The sequence below is a fragment of the Argiope bruennichi genome, chromosome 2 (assembly GCF_947563725.1).
Source record: "Argiope bruennichi chromosome 2, qqArgBrue1.1, whole genome shotgun sequence".
NCBI lineage: Eukaryota > Metazoa > Arthropoda > Arachnida > Araneae > Araneidae > Argiope > Argiope bruennichi.
Window position 1 is genome coordinate 32,058,916 of NC_079152.1, and position 22,618 is coordinate 32,081,533.

At 26.3% G+C, this 22,618-nt stretch overlaps 1 protein-coding gene across 1 annotated transcript; it reads right to left on the bottom strand.

Moving 5' to 3' along the window:
- Positions 1 to 5,848: 5,848 nt before the first annotated feature.
- Positions 5,849 to 20,034, bottom strand: LOC129959325 (death-associated protein 1-like). Its single transcript, XM_056072145.1, has 4 exons — positions 19,868 to 20,034; positions 13,993 to 14,107; positions 9,209 to 9,251; positions 5,849 to 6,163 (listed from the first exon to the last, which is right to left on the bottom strand). The coding sequence occupies exons 1-4, from the start codon at positions 19,917 to 19,919 to the stop codon at positions 6,050 to 6,052; spliced, it is 324 nt and encodes a 107-aa protein (XP_055928120.1). The 5' UTR covers positions 19,920 to 20,034; the 3' UTR covers positions 5,849 to 6,049.
- Positions 20,035 to 22,618: the final 2,584 nt, after the last annotated feature.

Here is a 22,618-nt window from a genome sequence, read left to right on the forward strand (position 1 = left end):
GAAAACTTTTCCTTTCTTTCTCCAAAGGCAGTGATAATGCGTGAAAAGGGGGAAAAAAACTTCTTTTTTGTTCTTTCCTTATTGCGAGTTATGACTCATTCCCCCGGTTCTCGGACATTCTCTTCTGGATTCTTTTCGGCAAGTAGGCGCGGCAGAAAAAAAAGGGAGAGACTTCGTTCGACCAGATGTGCGATCACGTGACCTGGGTTCAAAGGTCTTAATTTTGCAAAAAAAAGTAATTCATTGAACTTTTATAATTAGGTCATTCAATACTTCATAATTGTAATTTTTCATTTCTCCCCCCCTCCCCTTCTCGAAACTCCAAAATGTCGGTAGTAAGTCCGTAAAAGTTTCAGGGGATTTTTTTGGGGTCCCACAAACACCCCTGATTATTCTAGCTGCCATTGGTAACCAGCTTTGCTTGCCCAGATTTGCGACTTTTTATTCACTGAAGTGCCTAACATGGAATGTATTAAAAAAATTCAATGACTGGAAAACATGGATTTAATTATATCAGTATGCTACAAATTACTGGGATTCAAATTTAAATATATATATATATATACAGGGTGTCTTAAAAACCTTGACTGTGGCTTTTATTCCTTAAATATTGATCACAGACATATATTGTAAATTACAAAGTTGCATAAAAAAAGTTATAAAATCAATTAAAATTTTCAGGGGATTAAACTTTAAAAAATACAAAATTTAAACTTTTATATGGACTCCGTACAAAACAATTCCCAGTGAGTAAAATGTGCAACATCCTCTAATGAGGTCATGTACAAAATTTCATAATTTTATCCTGAAAATTCTCAATGATATGTTGGAGAAGGATCAGTCACAAATTAAATGCTTTTTGTACTAGGTTAAATATTGACGCTTGTTTCTAACATCTTGACTTCTTTTACATATTTTTCTTTTGACTGAATGAAACTAGTGAAACAGCAGGCCCACATCCATGGAAATCTAATATTTTGCAGCTTCATTATTTAGTTCAGCGAAATGTTGAATGAAATGCAGCTGCGAGAGTGAGAGAAGTGTGAAATGAATGATGCTTATTTACATTTGGCTGTTGCTATTCAATAATAAGTAATAAGATTCAGTTCATTAGCATTTTGTGTGTGTGTAAATATATATATAGAAAGAGAGAGAAATTTATATAAAGCATTTCTAACTTATATTTCAACATTAATAAATCTCCAATAGTAGTATATAAATATTTTTACTGCAAAATTTTTTATACAAGAAAATATTTTTCAACAATATTTTGGAATTATGTAGTTTTAAAAATGCATATACTGAACGATTCAAGGCTTCTAAAAATAAAATATAAAACAAAATGTTCATGCTGCTTGAAATTTACTTGTGGGTCATTTCAAGATATCAAAAATAAATGAATATGAATAAAATTATTCTACTTTCCCATGTATCAAAAGGAAAAATTAACTTGTCAAAAAATGTGAGCTCAAAATTTTGCCCTAGCTCCACTATTCTGTTTTGGAATTGCATGTCTGTGAATGTGGTATCAAAAAAAAAAAAAAAAAAAAAAAAAAAAAAGTTGCAAGTTAAATGAATGAAATTTTGTATGATTTCTTAGCAAATGCAAATTGGTGTTATCAGGTTTTAAATAAATTTTTAATTTTTTTAGGAATAAATTTTTTTCAGGTAAAATCATTTTTTCTCTAAATAACTAATGCTAGCTTAATTTTTTTTTTAAATAATGCATTGTGTTCTGTAATTGATAAAGTGAGTGTCGTTGTGATGCAGAGTTGCATGACATCATGGAATTTTGAAATTGCATTGTTATATTTTTTGGTTAAATAAGCATTAAATGGTTTATATTATAACAAGAAGGTTATTTTGAGTATTATTTTATCCAAGGCCTTAATTTTTTCTGACTTCCAATTAGAGAATAAGAGGTAAGTAATCAATCTTTTTTTGTTTTTTCATTTCTGAGATATTCGAATTTAGGTACTTCAGATTACTGAAACGCCTGTGTTCTTGTGTAATGGATAAAAAAAAGGGGATCCATCTTGGCTAATGTCTGGTAAGTAAATGAAAATTCAGTTATCTTTTGAAAGTTTTCAGAAAACTTGTCTGGTCCTCAAACCTATTTAGATGAACATTTCTAATGGACAAAGTGCTAGTCTTGGGTATTCAGTCAATCATACTTACAGAGAAGGTGAAGAATTTTGCAGTGATATGCATGGCATCTGTTGGTAGTTTTGCAAAGAAAATTTTTTTCTTAAAAAAAAAAACTTTTTAGTTTTTTAGTAACTAAATATAAACATTCATTTTATATACTAATATTTCAAGAAATGTTGAACACTTCCTGTTGCTTTTCCCCAGATAAACACTAAGAGGCATTCAGTTTATCAGTATGGTTCATCCATTTTTTCTTATACAGTGTGTGTATATATATAGGGAAGACCTTAGATCTGGTTATTTCTAAATTAAATGCTAATGACAGAAATCGCCATGAAGACATTCAAAATACAACACTTAATACTTCGAAAGGGATTTGATTTTTTAAAAATTGCAAGAGAAAGTGCATATTCCAGTTTGTGATTATAAGAATATTTTATAAATGCTAATATAATCCATTGACACTCAGAAATTATAGCAGTTTCTATATTTTATGCCTTCTCAAAAACTTTAGAGGTAACTACGAGATAGAGAACTGGGAATGCAAAACTGATAGAAAGTGTTTCTGTGAATTACTATATTACTTGGGGAAGAATCAAAATATCTGTACATTAAAATAGTTTAAGGATATTTCCATATCTTGTACTTTTACAGGCCATGTAGTGAGAAATTGCAAAAATTAAGTACTTTTGTATATGTGTGTATACATAAACCTGTGAAATTTCAAACCACAGGAATTTTTTCACTTTATAATAATGCATAGTTTTCATTAAAAAAAGATCTTTAAAAAATAAGTTTTAAATGTATATTCATAAATTTTGTTAATTTTATATTTCTATAATGCTTTCTATTGTAAAACATTGTCATTTTAGTTTTGACAAAAACTTAAAAACTATCAATGCCAAAGAATTATGTCAACTGTTATTACATTAAAGATCTTTTCAACATATCTTAAAATTAACAAATTACCAATTTATTTAAATACAGACATTTTAAAAATTGTCAATAGTGATGTAGAAGTATAACATGATCGAAAATTTTGTATTTGATTTTTAGGTATGCACAACAAATAAGATTCGACATGTCTAAATTTCTTCCTGCACTAATGCATGTTTAGCAATTAATTTTATCTGCAATATTTTAAAGCTAAAAACTAAAGCATTCCAGAATAGTTACCATCATAAGACTGGCAAAACTGCCTTGAAATTGAAAATAAAGCAATGCTATATTTTAAATGATATTTTTAGGTCATTTTTTTTAACAGAAAAGAACAATAATGTTCAAAAAATAGACAAAATGAAAAAAAATTGTCCTTTTGCTTCTCACATTTAGTAAAGGTCTTTTTTCAATGTTTAATGATTTAAAAATTTAATAAAAACTGCTTTTTAACGTATATACAAAACGAAATTTGAAAAATTACAGCATTTACAATGAAATGAAAATACTTTTAACGAGTCCTAGTTTTCATAAATAATGAAAACAAATTCATGAAGTTAAAAGAAGCTAGTTCTGAGTTAGAAGCAAAATGAAAATTTTAAAATTCCAAATGAAGCAGTTATTTAAAAAGTAATCTTTAAAGCCAGTGTAAGACACTATATCATATTGCTTCAAAATTTAAGAAAATCATCAAATGAAGAATCTTATTCGGTGAGCTACATATATTTTTAAAAATTTTTTAATTAAAGCAATGAAAGCATTTTTACCACGACTTTAGCAGTGGTAAAATCATACGAATCAACGTTCTGAAGAAGCAATGATATTGTTTTCAGTTCCATTATAATCAAAATCTTTGTTAGAAATTCTGTCCAAAACTAACTTTTCAGAAATTACTAAAATTAAAGAAGGATGGGGAAAAAATAATATATTCAAGGAAAATTTGTATAATTGAAAAGCTATTTTTACCTTTAAAATGATGTAAAAATATTTTCTGTGTGATAATATACTTTGATGTTGTAGTGAAAACACATTAATTAAAAAATAGAAAAAAAAATTTAAACTTCTAAAAATTGCGAATTTTTTTAATTGCTTCTTAAACTTTGAAAAATTTATTCTTAGTGGACCTCTAATACTCCAAAAATAAATTTCTAATTTTTGTGCTTCAATGGTTTATGCATCATGTCTATCTGACAAATCTTTAAATGTCAAGAGATTTCATTAGGAAAAAAATCGTATGGAATTATAGAATCTGAACATTAAAAAATAAAAATATTGAAGAACTTTTTAAAAAAGTTTTTGAATGCCTCCATTCATTACACCTGGATTCACTATTTAAAATATCACACACACACACAAAAAAAAAAAAAAAATCAAAGAAAATTTATGGCTTCAAGTTAAAATCTCATCATACATTAGATTATCATGTAAAATCTAGTAATTGCATATTGCAATTAATTACAATTCAGTATAATACAGTAAAATCCCTTTAATTAGGCCATTCAAGGGATTGCTCCAAAATGGTATATTAACGAGAACGATGATCAAATGCATGATATATTACGTAGAGGCTCCATTGTAAGAGTAAGTCCGAGTTCAATGTATCTCTAGCTTATCAAATTTATTCTGCTGAAATCTTATTTTCAACTGATTAGACTAAATTGAGTATTCTCTTTCCAACACCACATAATTCCTTTCGTTATGTCAGATAAATGTAATTCTTCATATTTAAATTCTATACAAATCAATACAAGTTCGAAATTTTCCAGTATTTTAATAAACGGCAATGCATACTGTTGAATAAAGAGGGAGAGGGAAAAAATGCCCATTAAGCGTTCTCTTAATATGTGTTGGCACCCTTGGATATAAAAATGGTAGGGAACGGAGTCGGAAAATTGATATATTTCATCCTGGATCCCATCTCCAAATGCTTCCCTTTTGTTGATTTTCTTTCTTGATACATTCGGCAAACAAGCCTTTATGACTCTGTTTTCGAATTATCACAGTTAGTGTGCAAGGAAATAATACAAACTTTATTCACACTTCGAAAATATTAAGCACCTTAAAAATGCTTAATATTCACATTCAGAAATTTAATTTTCATGACGCTCTGCACTTTATTTTATTTGTAGAAATAAGATAATATTTTTACAGTATTTACATTTTAATTATTTCTCTTTTAATGTGAGAATAGGTAGCAGCATCAAAAGATAGTAATCCCCTTTCCTTTAATCATACAACTGCAGGTACAACCTCGTAAAGCACTGGCGCTCGACTGACTTTGACTTGCGTGTATTAGCTGTGAAGCATCATGCTCAGTGTGTCAATTGAATGCACAGATTTTACATTGTTTTTAACTTTAAGAAGGATAAAAAAAAAAATTAGGAATCTATAATTGAGTTAAAATTTGATAGTCTGATTTGCATAGTTAATTTTTAAATAACAGGAGTAGAAATATACTTCCCCTTTTTCAAATCATTTAGGATTTATATTTTCTATCAATTATCTGGAAAATTGCTAATTCTGGTCCTTTCTAAAAAAGTAATAAATTTAGCTATGACGTGTGAACAAAACAGTGAGTAAAATGATATACAAAATTGGTAACTGGTACAGTAGCTGCAAAAAAAAAAAAAAAAATGAAATGATAAAAAGCTAATAAATATCCAATTGTCTTTGAGTCTTTTTTTTTCCCCCATTAATTTAACTTTTGGTTTCAAGATTTTCAAATCAAATTGCAAAAATATTCAGAAAGACATTCACTCTAACAAAGAATTCAAAATTTTATTGAAAAATTTATTTTATTTAGTAATCAATGTATTAACAGCAAATTTATCTTTTTCATTGTCGTTCATAAAAAAATACAACAAAAATGTTCCCAATATAATAATAATAATAATAACCAATTGAAGTATTTAAGGACCTCTTCACTTGTGAAGTCACTGGTCAAAACAATAAAACAATCCCCAAACTACTTCCTTGGCTGATGGATAATATTTGGCTTGGTAACTTGCCTGTAGTCATGGGAAGGAAGAGGCTTGTTATGGAATGCTTGGACTGCTTCTGTAGGAAAATCAGCATCTCCCTAAAATACAATGATATATGAATTAAATATTAAAAAGATTCCTATCAAAGAAATTGAAACACTTATCTAAATTTCAACTTAACATTTTTTTTTTTTTTTTTGGCCTTTCTATGATAATTGAATTACATTGATGTATCTTGTTGTTTGCACACGAATATAATGCAACACAATTTCAATCCCAATTGAAATTTGGGAACTCTTTTGCTTGGAGGAAGAGGATATAATTGCTAAATTCTGTTACACTTTTGCTATAAGGATCTAAGCATGTTATTGCATTCTTTGTAATTATATAGAACTATTTGTATATTGATGACTGTAATAGTTAACATTGATATAGATGCAAATCAATAAATATAATGATAATTTCTCCGTTAAAATAGGTACACATGGAATACCAAAAATTAATCGGAAACTATATCTTTATTTCAAATGAAAATGCTTAGTTAGGTAATTATGCATTTGAAGGGGGAAATAAAAAACATCAAGCAAGGATATATTTTACTCAAGACCATGTATTCATGTTTATATACTTAGGAAAATTAATTCTATTCATGAAATCAAAATTATATTTAAAAATATAATCTTTTTTTTCATTTTTTAGTATGCATTCAAAAGACATTCATACCACATTAGGATAAACTAAGTATGTATACATGCATACACACATACAGAACAGCATTAAAGGAAGTGATAGATTTAAAAGATGTTCTATTGTGTATATATATGCATTAGGAATAGCAAATGAAAAAAAAAGAAATAAAAACTATGATAAAAATTGATGACAATACAGTCATTAAATGTAAAACACAGACATATGAAGTTTGAAATTAAAAAGAAAAATTTGCCTTTTCATTGCCGCTTATTTATAATGGGTTTCCTAGGCACAGAATTTTTAAGAGCATAAAAATAAGCATTCAGATGAAAACGATTCACCCTGAATACTCATTTTCTTTAAGCAAATCTTCATAGTTTTACTAATAATTTATTTTAATTGTTTGTATTTTTAAAATTTCATAATGGAAACTCAATCTAATTTTTCATCTCCCTTAGTAGATGAAACTGGCACAATTAAAATTTTTAAAACACCTAATTGAAATTGAACAATAAAAAAAATTTCACTAACAAATACTGCTCATATATAAAATAAGCAAACTGATAAATCTGATTATCATTAGAAAGATTTGTTACTTCTCATGATACAAGTTTCATTTAGGTTTATTTAAGTCTGAATTCTTAGAAATAAAACGTTTATTTGAAGAAAAAACAGTCAAAGAATGTCAGTTGTTTATTTTAGGCAAAGAATAAAAAGGTAAAATTATGTAAAAAGTTCCTATATGAATATAAAAAGACTGACATATAACAAATAACATAATCCATTGGTCATGTTATAAAAGTTTTAATAATTTTTGAATTCATTATTAAAAATAACAGCTACAGAAAAGTTAAACAAGATATAATTATAACAATGGCCTTACTTCTATGCTTTTCAAGAGACCAGATAAATAAATGGAAGAAAAACTAATTGCAGGACATTTAAGGTATAATCGTAAAAAAGAAATGATACAGTAAACTAATGAAAATACCTAATAAAGAGTTTAAAATGAACCATTTTATGTTTCTTAAAATTCTTTTTTTTTTCTTTCCTTCAGTATCATTTATTACTCCATGCTTTCAAATTCAATCAAACAAAGTAAGCATTCTTTTGACCTAGACTGTCTAGAGATTTTTCTTTTCAGCACATTAAATAAGGGCAATTCAATTCTAATGACCCAATATTGATTGTTTCTATTAAACTATAATTAAAATGTTTAAATTATCCCTTTTATTAGAAGATATTACAATACAAAAATTCAACTAGTAATAGAAAAAGTTCTAAAAATTTTATGTTTAATTAATCAGCCATATTGTAACAAACCCTGTAAAACATTCACACTCTTTTCTTCTCTTAAAAAAAAATGATATTAATGTTAATAAAAATCTAACAGCATTATAAATGAGAAGAGGAAGGGATATATTTATTGAGGTACAGAATAATTAAGAGAAATAGATAATATTATTTCTAATACAAAATTCTAATTCTGGACTTGATTAGTTTAATAAAAGCTCTTCAAGAAATTATTAAAACTATTTAAATTCTTAGAAAAAAAATCTACATTTGCACAAAAATGTCGCAGGTATGCGAATCTATATTTAATCTGTTTCTATGTATACAATATACAGCTTCTCTTAAATGGAATTGTTAAAGACAACTTAATTCAGTAAATCAAAATCATGTTGGGGGAAGAAAGATTTAGTAAACAAGGAACCTTGAAAAATTACAAACTGAAAACATAAGAATTACAATACTTATCCATATAACTGATCTACAAAAGAAAAACAGCATTTTTTGGCATTGGAAATAATCATGTACTAAGGCTGTTGATATAACAGATGAAAAAAATATCTAAATATGATATGCTATTTTTTGAGCAAAATAAATTTTAAGTAGCAAGAAGTAATCAACATTAAAATTGTGAATGAAATAGAAAAACTGAATTCTCCAGTAATCATAAAGAAAAATATTTTCTGCTTTAAATACATTTTGAAGCACACTATCATAATGGATACAATGAAGCTGGTTCTACTGAAATACTAAAGTGAATAAAGGAATAAATATAGAACATATATTAGGAATATAGATAAAAATATTGTATGACCTTAGTGAGGATTCTTTTAGTAGAATATTCTCGAAGGATTCTCGCCAATTCATGCAATTATCATTTTAAAAGTTTTAATATATAGTAAAAAAGTTTTAAAAAAATCAAATATTATTTAATGCATTTTGTATTCTTTAATATAAACTAGCTAAACATACATTTTCTCATATAACACTCAACAATTTAATCTGTTATACAATAGATTATTTTTAGGAAAACTCAACATTTTTATTTCTGCTATAGTAAGCAAAATCAATTACATCTAAAAAAAGTATCTTTGAGATAATATTCTATTTCTTAACTATGTAAAATTTCTATCAATATGAATCACTTAATAAAATCTACTTACCCGTGCTGGTACACCTGAAATAATCAGCTGCTGCTTGGGAGGGCTGGAAAAAAAAGTGTACAAATTAGTATTTTACAGTTGGTGATTGATTGAGTTAAATTTAATATACTTTTACAGCCATAATAATTTGAAATATGAATGGTAGTATGCCAAGGAAGATAATTTAATAACACAAAATCTTGTAAGTGCATCTTACATATGTGAAAACCCAAATTCAACAATTTTTAACACATTTGTATAGAGTCTAAAGAAAGCAGTCAAATACAAATACTTGTCAATAAAAAAAAGTGAGTTTCTTTTCTATTTTTTTGAATTGTCACATCAACTAGGATATTACTTTATAAATATTTTGAAAGAAAGACTAACTCAGAATATAAAAATTTAACGTTGCTAGTTTTACTCACATTTTAAAACTGTCTGTGAATGTGTTAAAAAGCATCTTAAAGTGAATTTCTTAATGTGTGTTTTATCAGCATTTATATATCATTTGACTTGGAAACATTTAATTGTAACAAATACAATTTGCATATTGAGATTGTCAATATCTTTTATATAGAATAAAATTTTGTGCATTTTGCTAATAACTCCTCAATGCACTTCTAAAAAAAACTTCTTGATTTAAAATGTATAGAAAACTGCAATTTTCACAATATTAATTTCAAAACTACAAATATAATGCTTAATTTTAGTAACATTTAAAGGCATATTTTTCTTTTTATAAATGCATTTTAATTTAGAACCATACAACACCATTATTATAATAGGTAATGAAATTTTGAATTTTAAGAATCAATCTTTTTGTCACTGTTGAAATTAAAGTACACAAAGTTATTTTTATTCTATTATATTTCATGTACGAGGAGGATTTGTAAATATTACAGCTACCAGTGAATAAATATTATATTTCAAATTTGACATTTATTCATTATGAAATCTGTAACATACTTCAATATTTTCTTTTTGTAACACCAACCATTCTGCAAAATCACACTTCCTATTTAGAGCAACAACTCCCTAAATGTATGTATATGTACAATATTGAAGTTGGTGAAAAATTAAGATTATAAGTGTTTATTCCAGCTGCTATCCATCCAATAGGAAAGTAATGAAGTTTTAAAAATCATTTCTCAATGGAATTTTACTTAATGCTTTACACATTTTAACTTAAATTTACTAAAAAGAAGAATCAAATCAAAACAAAGGATATAAAATTATTTTGAACTTTCCCTTCAATTTTAACAAACAGTGAATTTTTAGGCTTTGAAGATCAACATTTGCATAACTTTAAATATAATTAATATTTAAGAAATCAAGCAGACCACTTAAATTCTCTTATTTATAATTTCAGATGACATTCAATCAAAATGAAACAAAACCAATAATAGAACAGAAGGGCTGCCAAAGAAGAAATCTATTCATGATAAAGAACAAAAATGCATGCATGTATAAAAAAAATATAACTTGCGCATTGTAAGTTAACTGACTGAACAAAAAAAAAAAAAAAAAAAAAAAAAAAAATAAAATTAAAATTATTTAAAATATTCAATAGCCAATGTCTCTAAAATATGTTACATAATTTATTTTCACATAAAAATGTTACAATAAAAATTAGAACAAATATTTTAGATTTATCCATCAAAAGCTCGGTAACCAGGTAAAATATGACAATATAGTGATCATGCAAAATGCATTTAATCAAAAATGACAATATGCAAATAAATTAGGATTAAACAAACCAACATTTAGGATGGAATCTACGTCACACTCAAAAGTTTCACAATATAATTTGATTAATAATTCAACTTTTTTTTTGGGGGGGGGGGCAAAATTTTCAAACACACAATCTCTATTCAAAATAAGGTAGAGATTTTGCAACAATTGCACACAAAATTTTTTAAATAACATTTATCAATTTAATAAAAATTAAGAAAACAAAAATTCACAACCATTCAAATTATCATGCAGGTGCCTAGATTTAAGAATATATCTGACAACTTACCCTTGAGAGCTTGAAAGGTGAACCAAGAATTGGATCAAGTTGCCTTTTTGAAACTCATAATACGGTGTAAAGCTAGACAACTGATATTATTCCAGAGCTAAAGATTGAAAGAAGAATACGAAACAACTTGTCATTGCAATAAACACAACTTCTAACCACAGAGAGTACTTTTGGAACTGTCTTTGTAAAGTACAACACAAAGTGGTTGAGATCTATATGCTCAAAATAATCTTCAAAATCAAAATCCATCCATAATGTGATTCAAAACGGTGGTTCAGGATTGTCCATCCACAAAAATCAAGGTCTGTTTCAATACTTTAAAAAAAAATTCCAATTGTTAAATCTTATATTATGAACAGTCCCTGCCTCAATAAATTAGAAGCCATCTTTAAATATGCAAAACACTCACATTAGGTCAACAATACAGGCATATCTTTACAGCTTCATAAAGAAATCTTTTCATTAAATGCATTTTGAAACTAAAAACCAAGTCCTTTAAGAAAAAAAAAAAAAAAAAAGTTGCTTGTAAATAGATCAGGTAATTAGCCGAAGGAAGAGAGGAATGTATTAATGCCATCTCACTTTCTTAGAATAAATTTCCATACATAAAGAAGGCAAAGTATTTCATTAAGTTATGCTCAGTACACATTCAAAAAGAACATCTAACTTTTTCACTTATTTATTTAGATAATATAGGTGTTAATTGGTGGCAAAACAGCTCTAACAATTTATAAAAAGGAACAAAAAGTAGAAGACTGAAGGGAGGAATAAAACTAGACCAATAAAATACCAGAAAATAACAAACCATCACACCTAGACAAAAAATGATCCTAAAGAATATAGATAACTACGAATATACAAAAGTACACGTGTTATTAAATATATTTTTATCCATTAAATAGTAAAAATAGAAGGTTAAAATATTAATTATAAATAACACATTTCTAAATAATGTAATTCCTTAAATATGACATACATATACTTGAGTAAAAATGTATTACATTTTTTTATCAGACTGTCAACAACACTTCACATTGCTTTATCTTTTTGTTGATATCTATCTTATAATCTTATCCATCTTATTATATAATCTCTCTTTTTAAGGTTAAACACTTGAATGCATTTTCTTTTCTTACATTTATTTTTTACACAGGCTAATAAAATTAGAAAGACATTTTTTAAAAAATTTCTGTACAAGTTTTTGGAACTTAATGCATAAATGGTGGACGGTAGTATAAAATTAAAAATATATATATGCTAGAGAGATAGATAGAATTTTACAAGTATGCAAATCTTTTTTTCTAAAAAAAAAAAAAAAAAAAAAAAAGCTCAAATAAATGTATAAAAACTTTAATTAAAATGAAATATTTTATTTTTAAAAGACAAAGTAAACTTTGATTTGTGTAGATAGAAAAAACCAGATTCAAGTTAATAATTTTAATCTCTTTGTGTATTTTAAATATGTTATAAAATTATATGTTGTAATACTGATTATGCTTCTGAAATATTCAAACATTATTATGCTTCAAACATTTTATTTTCAATAATATGTCAGTGAAAAAAAGCTATATTCTTCATACGATCAAATCCTTTACAAACATATTCTTCCTAAAACAATGACAGTTGAATGCAGAGAGAACAACTTTCTATATTCCAGCTGGTTGAAGGGTTAAATTACACTTGTACAGTAAAAAAAAGTATTCCGGCTGATATGCACACAGAGAGGCAAAATTAATGAAATCAGTCTAGTGGTGGCTATGTCATTTTATTTTACAATATCTTTTAAAAATGTGACTTCCTAATGAGGGTGGGGACAAGAAATCATATGACATATTTAGGCATCATGAGGTTTTGTATGAAAATTGGAGTAATAAGTATTTGGGACAGTCAGTTTTTTTTCAAATTGTGTATATATATTTACATTGCGGCTTTGAGATTACGCTTCAATTTTTGAGAGCAATGATTAATATATTCAGGGGTGATGAACTTTCAAACAAAATAAAAATTGGCGAAATCGGTATGCAAATTAATTACTTCACATACGATATACAACTCTCAAAAATTTTCATGGCTTTATTTTTATTTATCTATTATTTTAAGCTTCTTGGGTTCAAATTATCCTCAAAACTGCAAGTCCAGTTTAAAAAATGAAATATTTAATTGATAACATTTAAATTTGAAGAAACAGAATTTTGTTGATAAATGCAAGATGTTGAGTTAAGAAATTAATCAAAATTTGCAAAACTTTAATAAAATTACTCGAAGTTCGGAATGCCATCTATTAACAACCTACAATTACTTTTTTCATGTAATATTATATATATATATTTAAAAAGTTCAAACTCGTGTATATTAATTAATCTCTAAAATTCTTTTAGAATTAAAAACAACACACAAAACATAATAAAATACATTTCAAAATTAAACAAATATTTATTTATATTATTTTTTGGAAACAAGATAATCTTTTTGGAATTACAAAATATTGGATGCCCAATTTCAATGATTTGAGATAGTTATTTATCCCAAAAGATAGGGATGCAGTTAATTTTGGAATTTTAACTGACTGTAAATTGACTAACTTATTGAAAATAAAATCACGGTTTAAAATTTTTTTTAGAATTTTAATAAATATTCTATAATGCCTGATTCTGATTTTGTTCCTATCAATTGAACTTCTGGTTTTGTTTGAATTAAAAGATGGCTATACTTTCAAGTAATATAATGGATTATTTAAAGTTAATATAAGAATACTTTTCAATGAAATTAAGAAAGGAAAAATTACCTAGGTGTTACTTCCACTTCCTCCTCTTCTTCTTCACCTTCAGTCTTTTTCACCTCTGGAGGTTTATCATGAGATGGAACTTTGTGCTGAGTAATTCTCATGCCACCAGCTTTCACTAGAAATTTAACATTACGTTAACCACCAAATAATGATAAATTCTATAATGAATTAAGTATAAGGAAATTATATAATGTTAACTTCAAAAGATTTTTTTTTTTTTTTTTTTAATGAGTGCTTTTATTTATTCAAGGGAAGAAAGGTCCCAACCATTTGACAACTGGAAGAAACAAATCTGTGGACTTTTATCATAGACGTATCAATACTCTTTATTACTTGAATGACAAACAAGTTTTGCAAGAATTTCTATCAATACAACAAACCAAAGTAATATGCATTCACTCTGAAATACATTGAACAGAAATTTCTTGAACATTATCAAAGTACAAGAAAAATTTATGACTCAGAAATGACAAACCATGTCATGCATGTAACAACTAAAATTTGTAAGCATGTCGTATTCCTCCTTCTGCGGAATTTTCTTTTAAAATACATATAATATAAAGTATGAAACATTTAAACTTCATATGACTATATTATAAACATTATGTCTTTAAATTTATTATACATTTAAAATATTTTTATTTTACAAATAATAAAATTTGAAAAAATTCATTAAAAAAATAAAAATTTGTATTTATTTCTATGGATGAAAATCATATTTTTTTAAAACACAAATAATACTACAACTGGCATAACAATTAGGATCAAGTAAGGAGCTATATTTTATCTTTCTAATGGAAAAATTGAAAATAAATTCTATTAAGTCAATTATTAAACATGCAAATTTTAATAGTTACATTACTTAAAAAGTATTTTTCTGTTCTATACTATATAAATATTTAAAACAAAAAAAACACAGTAACATTTTTTGTACTTAAATTAATATAATAGAATAAATAAAGAGCCCTTTAGAAATTATTTAATTGATTTAAAATACATACTTAAATTATTACAAGAAAAGCATTATTCAAGTATATAATTTTTTATATATTCAAATAATATAAAATATAAATTAAGCTAACAATATGTATATAAATATACTAGTACAATTTTAACATTTTATTTGAAACTTTCATATTATAATAAATGTATATTAGTGAAAACTACAAATTCTTAATCTCTGGAATATTCTTTTTAATTGATAAATATATACAACATAACAAAATTAATTGGGGTCCAGCTCGATCAACTCAACATACTCTGTAAACTTCACCATCTCAGATTTTCATAAAATTTGGTACAGATGTATTGTTAATATATATGGAATAAATCCTTTTTCATTAAGATATGTGAACTTGACTTTGAATTACAGCTGTGTAAATGTCCAAAAATTTATGAAAAACTATTAATGGAAATTTTTTAATGGATCAAAAAGCTTTCTTCATTGAGTTAGAATATTAGTAAAGTGTTATTTTACACCTTACAAATTTTATGCTCTTTCTTTTGATATCCAATATGCTACAAATTAATACACAAAAAATTGTCAAATTTTCATATTTTTTTAAATGGGAGAGTTAAGAACTAGTTGTAACAGGGATAGGTCCTAACATCATAATATCCAAATTATGAAACAGTTTTAAAAAATTTGTTATCAGTATTTTTACTAGACATGATTTTTATGATGGACCCTGTTATGTCCGTACAGTCAGCAAGTAACCAGAGTAAATAAGAATGAGATGATTATTAGAACTTTGGGTTTTACAATTATCTTTGAAAAATAAAAGAAAATTTGAATTGAATTCTTTTCAAGAGGTAAAACGAAACAGACTTGACTGTTGGATTGAAGTAGCGATACCTTAATATAGTATATAAAATAAAAATATTTCTTTTGTACCATTAAATGTACAATAAGAATGAATTAAATGCTAAAAGCATATATTTTATTCCCCAAAAACAAAATTTTTATTTCTTTGTGGAGAAATTTGTACTCCATTTTGGATAAAATGCAGAAAAAAAATACTTTGTAAATTTTCATTTGTTTGATGTTTTCTTCTTATTTTTAATGTTAAAAACTGAACAAAACTCAGGATAAGTTACAACATATTACAACTAAGAAAATTTAATTTTTGACTCGTGTAGTCTTGTGACTTTTTCAGGGTTGCCACTCAATACTCAAAGGAAAAAAGAAAAAAAAAAAAATCTCTACATTTTTACTGTTTATATTTGCAATATAAAAGGAAATGCGTGAACAGCACTCCTTTTATAAATGTGGCAAAAAGCAAGGTTCTTTTATAAATGTGGATTTAAACAAAATGCAATTTTTGAAATGGTAAAATGTTTAGACATGCATTCGAATATATTTTAATAGTATTCTTCACAAATATAAAACCCTCAGTTAAAAAGGTGTCCCCATCCCACCCCAGTTTCAGTAGCTCAACTAGTAATTAAATAACTTGTATTCTTTATTCCTATATGGGTATTTTTTCTCAACCTTAGATTTTAGGATCATTAAGTTCTTTCAAAAATAAAAGTTTTGGCTTCTTTGATTATAATTCTTTTGATAATGTTTTTAATTAAACATTTAACAAAAATGAAAAGATTTCCAAATAAAAAAGGCCCCATTGCTTCAGGTGTTTGAATTTTTTAAAGAAATGGTTGAAGAATATTAACAATATAAGAAAGGCTACGTTGTTGTTATAAATTGTCAAAAACTTTTTAAGTACTTTCGTAAAGACTGATATTTTCTACCCAGTGGAAAGAATAAAATTTAATGAATATCCAGACCCAGAAATTTCCAGGATATTGCCATGTCTAGTTAGAATATCTTTAAATGTTGTATACATTGCTCTAGAAAAATGTCTACTTTCCATCAGTAGATTTACATTCATACTGATATGTTCAATAAATGTGTAGTCCACAAGTAATCTAAAATTCTAAATTTTAGTTATTTTGAAAGGAAAATTCTTCTTTGATACGTTTTAAAAATTTTAAATTTACATTTAGTTCATTCATACTAATTTGTGAAAATAGTATGGTCAACTTCATATAACCTCTATAGAATTCTCAAACAATTCTTGTGCAGAGGTATGCCTTGAAAATATTAAATTGCAATATTTTTTGGAAAGTATTGGTCGATTTCCACCAATATATTACAATAAGATCCATTGGGTATTTTTGTGAAATGCAATTTAAGGCTTCATCACGGCACATTATAAATTTTTTATTGTTTAAAGATTTCTTAACAGATTATTGAAAAATTGAAGCTTATCCCAACAAATAATGTATGGCATTTTTATACAACTAAAAGTAAATTTTTGGTTATTTCACTATAAGTGAAAACATGAAAATATACGTAAAAAGATATACCAATGAAGTGCATTAAGGGACAAATATGATTCAACAAGTTTTAATGTCCATAAAAGTTTAGCTTTAAATGAGTTCTTGAGGCAAAAAGTGAAAAACTGGCTTATTTTCAAACAGCAAATTCGATATTTTTGGACTTAGCATAACATCTTCCTTTTCGATACCAAGTCCTATATCAATTATGACTTTTTTTAACCAACACACAATTTTGTATGTTTTCCACTTTTGGCATGACTAATAAGTGTCTGTTTTCCCATATTACTTAAGTTTTTTATCTTCTTACAAAGCGAGCAGTACATAGCAAATAGATTTTGCAGAACTTCTCTAATCCAATCAGTAAACTCGGGTTTGACATTTTTATCCATTCAATCCATGTTAAAAACAGATTTTGAGCAACTCATTGTTTAAAAAAATTATACAACCTACTTTAAATAAGCTCACAATTTCTCAAATAATAATAATAATAATAATAAACCATTCAATAAATTCACATGCAAGTGACTATACACCATTTCCATGCTTCCACAGATTGAATATTGCTATTCCAGCCCAAGAAATTTATTCTATTCTTTCGCACAATTACAGTACTCTTATGCATTCCCATCAACTGCAATCTGGGAATCGCATGGGAAGAGAACTACTTCTAAAATCTAAATTATACTGATCTGTACAGAAAAAAAAAGATGAGTTCCACAATCACACAGTTGTATTATTTTTAATGCTATGACTACTATCTTTTGTGCTTGCAATGTTCAAAGATTGGCACTTAGATGAGAAAAGAACTAAGAGACTTAAAATTTCCTCTATTTTACTGTTTTTATGGAAATTTAAAAAAATTCCTGTTTTTCAAATTAAATTCCCTGCCTTTTTCTAGCTAACCCAGCTCTCCAAGTGCCATGGCCACCCTGTTTCTGCTTTAAATATTAATACGTACCCTTAAAAATCAGACCTCTCCCTAGAGATTCACCCTTGAAAGAATGCAAAACTCAATTAAGAGACATTACAAACAGGCCATTGCACTCTGCAATTCTGATGCAGATAATGGATTTAATGCTTAATTTACAAAATGCTAATACAAAAAGTATTCGAATATGTATCATTTGCTTGATTAACAGCAACTAATGCAGACTGACTTTTATGTTAATCAGCTTACTAATGTTTATTTTACTGTAAATCACTTGGTATCAGTTATCGTTATGCTATCAAATGCCTTATTTCTTTTATAAAAGGATGATAAAAAGAAAATTTTAAATATTTTTGGTTTTATCGTTAAATCTTGACTCCTATCTAATAAAGTTGCAACAGTTCACAAGATCAAAAAAAAAATCGTCTATATAAATGGCATATCCTCATAAACTGCTTTAAAAATCATTCATGGTAAGAAATTGTTGATTTAATCTAAATTGGCCCAATGCTATCTATCCACAAACAAGCTTTAATCTTATTTTGACTTTCATAATCAAAATTATATACAATTCATTTTTAAATATTCTAATGCTAAGCCCAATTAACTCATTGTAAATAATAATTTAAGACAGGTAATAAAATTAACTCCTCTAAGAATAGAATAGACATCTTCAAATACTTAAGTAAACATTTTGATTTACGGTTTTGCCATAATCTAAATAACTTATAATGCCTATAAGCGGCTATCTCATTTTCTTTATTATTGACTTTTATTATTTTTTTACATGCATGTCGCTATCAACTATAATTTTTAAAATTTTTTCATCTATTTTATAAAAAAATGAATGAACTTATAATAACTGCTTCACAGCAACTTAGAAAAAACATGGAAGTATCCAAATTTTTAGCATTAAAATGTTTTTTATCCAAAACTTGCAAGCAAAATGAATTTATAGAGAAAAATGCATAATTCAGCATGTATTCCATATTAAAGAGATATTTAAAATGTATGCTAATTAATAATTAATACATTTATAAAAACAACGGTAATGATATTCTTCCAAAATTTATTTATATTTCAATTTATCATTAGATTTTATCGGAAACAGGGATTTTATTTGTTTATTTGCTCGAAAAATTGCCCTTACTTTGTTCCATGCTAATTATTAAAGGTTCACGAAATGACGCAATGATGTACAAATGATGAAAATGAATGTAATTTTATAAACTCAAGAAATACAAAATAAGAATTCAAAATATTTATCAGAAGAAATGCATCAGCAGAAGTAGAGCATGCATAAAATAATTAGAGTATGAAATGATCAAATAACTCGACAACAAGCAAAAAGAATTTTTTTCTTTATATCAAGCTTATAAAAGAAATTGAAAAAACATTGTTAAAAGGTATATGTTAAATGATCTTAAAATTTAAGATCATTTCCTTTAAACAAAATTGCAAAAAAAAAAAAAAAAATGAATAATAAGAATGTTGCTAAAAAAATGATGTATCAAGAAAGAATTTTATAGTTTAAAGTCCAGTTTGCATGCTTTCTTTCAAAGACAACTGAACATAAACCATGTTAAAATTCAGAATATTATACAATACCTGCAGGAGGATGTCCTGCTTTTAATTCACTGCTAGAATCGGGAGAAGACATTTTTCAAATAAAACGTTGTTTAATTGCAAAATTTAATCTTCAAATACCATGCCACGTATAAACTATACGCACATCTGTCACCTTTGCACAATACACACAAATTTTAATAGCGGTTGCAGTTTATGCGGAGATTTAAATATTGGAATGTTTTTATTTTTGTTTACGTAATAAGTAGAGGTACTTTATTTTCAGCAAATGAAATCGGCTTTACCTCTGTGACGTCAAACCTTCGGAAAAGAATCTGGTGACTAGAATATAACTAGAAAATAGCAAGTGACCTTTACTCGAAAATTTACTTTTCCGCGGTTTCCACGCGAGCTTAAATAGAATGAATTTAAACTCGTTAAAATTGATTTGAATGAAAATCTTTGGTATAATAACTTTATATAATCTTTGCTATAATTAATATATTCACTGATAGAAAAACAGAGCAGCAAATTAATGCTGTAAAACAAACTAAAGAAAAACTGTTATTTAAAAAAGTAGAAAAAATTCAAAATTAGTTTAGTAAGGGGTCATCAAATAAGCAAGTTAGATTGACTAGGAGGCCTCAAGCCCTAGATATATTTTTTATGGTATTTTTAAGAAAATGCTATTTCGTACTTTTGTTGGAATCAGATGTTTAATATATTGTTATTGCATACTGAAAATGATGTGCACACATAATGCGTTGCATCCAATAAGTACTACAAATGCATGTATTTAAGGTTTTTTTTTTTTTTTTTTTTCTTTTTTCAAACTTTAAGTTAATCTTAATTCTTTATTTTTATTTTCTTTTGAAGGGGAGAAATGGGAAGAAAACGTCCTTTTTCATTCTTAATAAACAGAGTGTCATTTTATAAGTACTGTTTTGATCTAAATTTCATGAAATTTGATTTATATTACAAAACTTTTACAGGTTATGAAGAGAGTTTTTTGATGGAAGAAAAATTACACCGATACATTTTCTTGATCACTGTATTTATTATTAGTTATTACACCGATATTCGTGAATGTTCTAGACAGAGAAGTATGGAAACGAAATTTTTAATGTTACCATATAGTATTTATATATGAGTGTGCTGCAAATTTTTTTACAATGACTTTCATTGTTTAATCTGTTGCAATCCTATCCGACAGATATTGTTAACAGGATTAAAGCCTGCCTAGATATGTACATCTTTTAATTTTGTTGATAACTGAAGTAAATCATGATTTTTCTCTAACGCGATTTCATTTATTAAGGTAAGAACAGATGGATTAGCTTAAAAAATTTTTTGAGCTATTTTGAATAATACATGTCTGTAATCAGTAATCCATTCCAGTTTTCTTTTAACCAGAAAATTAAAGAGCACTCATAAATAAAGAAGGTTTCTTTAAAGAATGAAATTCTTTATTGCTCTTGGATTTCTTAGAGTGGGAATGCTAACAATTACAGATTAATTTGATAAAGTACAGATTAATTTGGTAACAACGATATTCGAACTTGATCGAAAATCAAAACGCTAAACGGTGCCTTGATAATCTTTAACAGATATTTAGTATGCTTTCATTGAAAGAAATCTGTCACAGGCAATAAGTGAGTTTTAAACAATGTTTTTCTGCAATTATATTAGCACATAGAATTCCATTAAGAAAATTAAATTTTTCGAATTTCATAAGAATGCAAAAAATTTTAAAGCACAGAAAGTTTGTCCCTATACATTAACATCAATTCAAATATAACACGCTAACTTCGCTACCGTCATTAAATTTTAAATTAATGGATTTGAATTCTTAAAAAAATTAATTTGATAAAACTCTTTTTACTGCTTTCTCATATAAGTCTTTTAACATAGTTTCTTTGCTTATTTGCATATCGTAGAGTTAAAATTGAATTTGAATACAAGTATAGATATATTTTTAAATTTGCATTAATTTAAAAACTTAGTAAAATTCTTTATAAAGTGCACAAAATTTTATTATTTCATAAACTTTTGAATTCACAACTTAAAGCAAAGTAATAACCATATATAACTTCATTTTTATGTTTGTGTTAAATTCTAATTATTACAGCATTTATGGTTTCCCTTTTTAATAGCTGAAATTTCCGCATAAAGAGCAAAACTGTGGCTTTCCAGTTAACCCTTATGTTCATTTTGTATAGTATACCATACATACAACTTTATAAAAATATACTACCACTATAAAATAATTTTTAACTTAGGTTTATTAAACGATTTTTATTACACGATTTTTTTTATGTTTTTTATAGCGTAAAGAAGCTACCTATATGCATTTTTTTTTTTTTTTTTTGCTTTTCTTCAAAAAAGCAATCTTGCCACGATAAGGATCAAGCAACTCGGGTATAAAAATAGAATTAATTTTGGGGATGAGGCATAGCAAATGGGAAGAGAATGATTTGCTAAATGTAAATTATTTTAAAAAATTGATAAGTTATTCAACAAATTATCTTAGGGTTTGGAAATTTATTTGCTGATCCAAACACATCACATTTTAATCACAACACAATGCACTTACAAAATATATCATAAATAATATTACAATATTCTTGATGAGATGCTTCAACTTAATACAGTCTAAAAATTTAAATTTATTTAATCTCTGTAGTATATTTGTCCTTTAATGAATTTTAAGAAGGAAGATAAAGAATTCATATTTTACAGCTACATTTCACAATTTTTACTTTTACAAATCCCGATTTTAGAGAGTAAATATTC

What these genes read in the sequence shown, in the direction of transcription:
- LOC129959325 (XM_056072145.1), bottom strand. Translation starts at nt 19,919, where the DNA reads ATGTCTTCTCCCGATTCTAGCAGTGAATTAAAAGCAGGACATCCTCCT. An exon ending in AGCAGGACATCCTCCTGCAG is followed by an intron (nt 14,108 to 19,867) that starts GTATTGTATAAT and finishes TTAAATTTCTAG; the next exon opens with TGAAAGCTGGTGGCATGAGA. An exon ending in TTTCAGGTGTACCAGCACGG is followed by an intron (nt 6,164 to 9,208) that starts GTAAGTAGATTT and finishes ATTGTATTTTAG; the next exon opens with GGAGATGCTGATTTTCCTAC.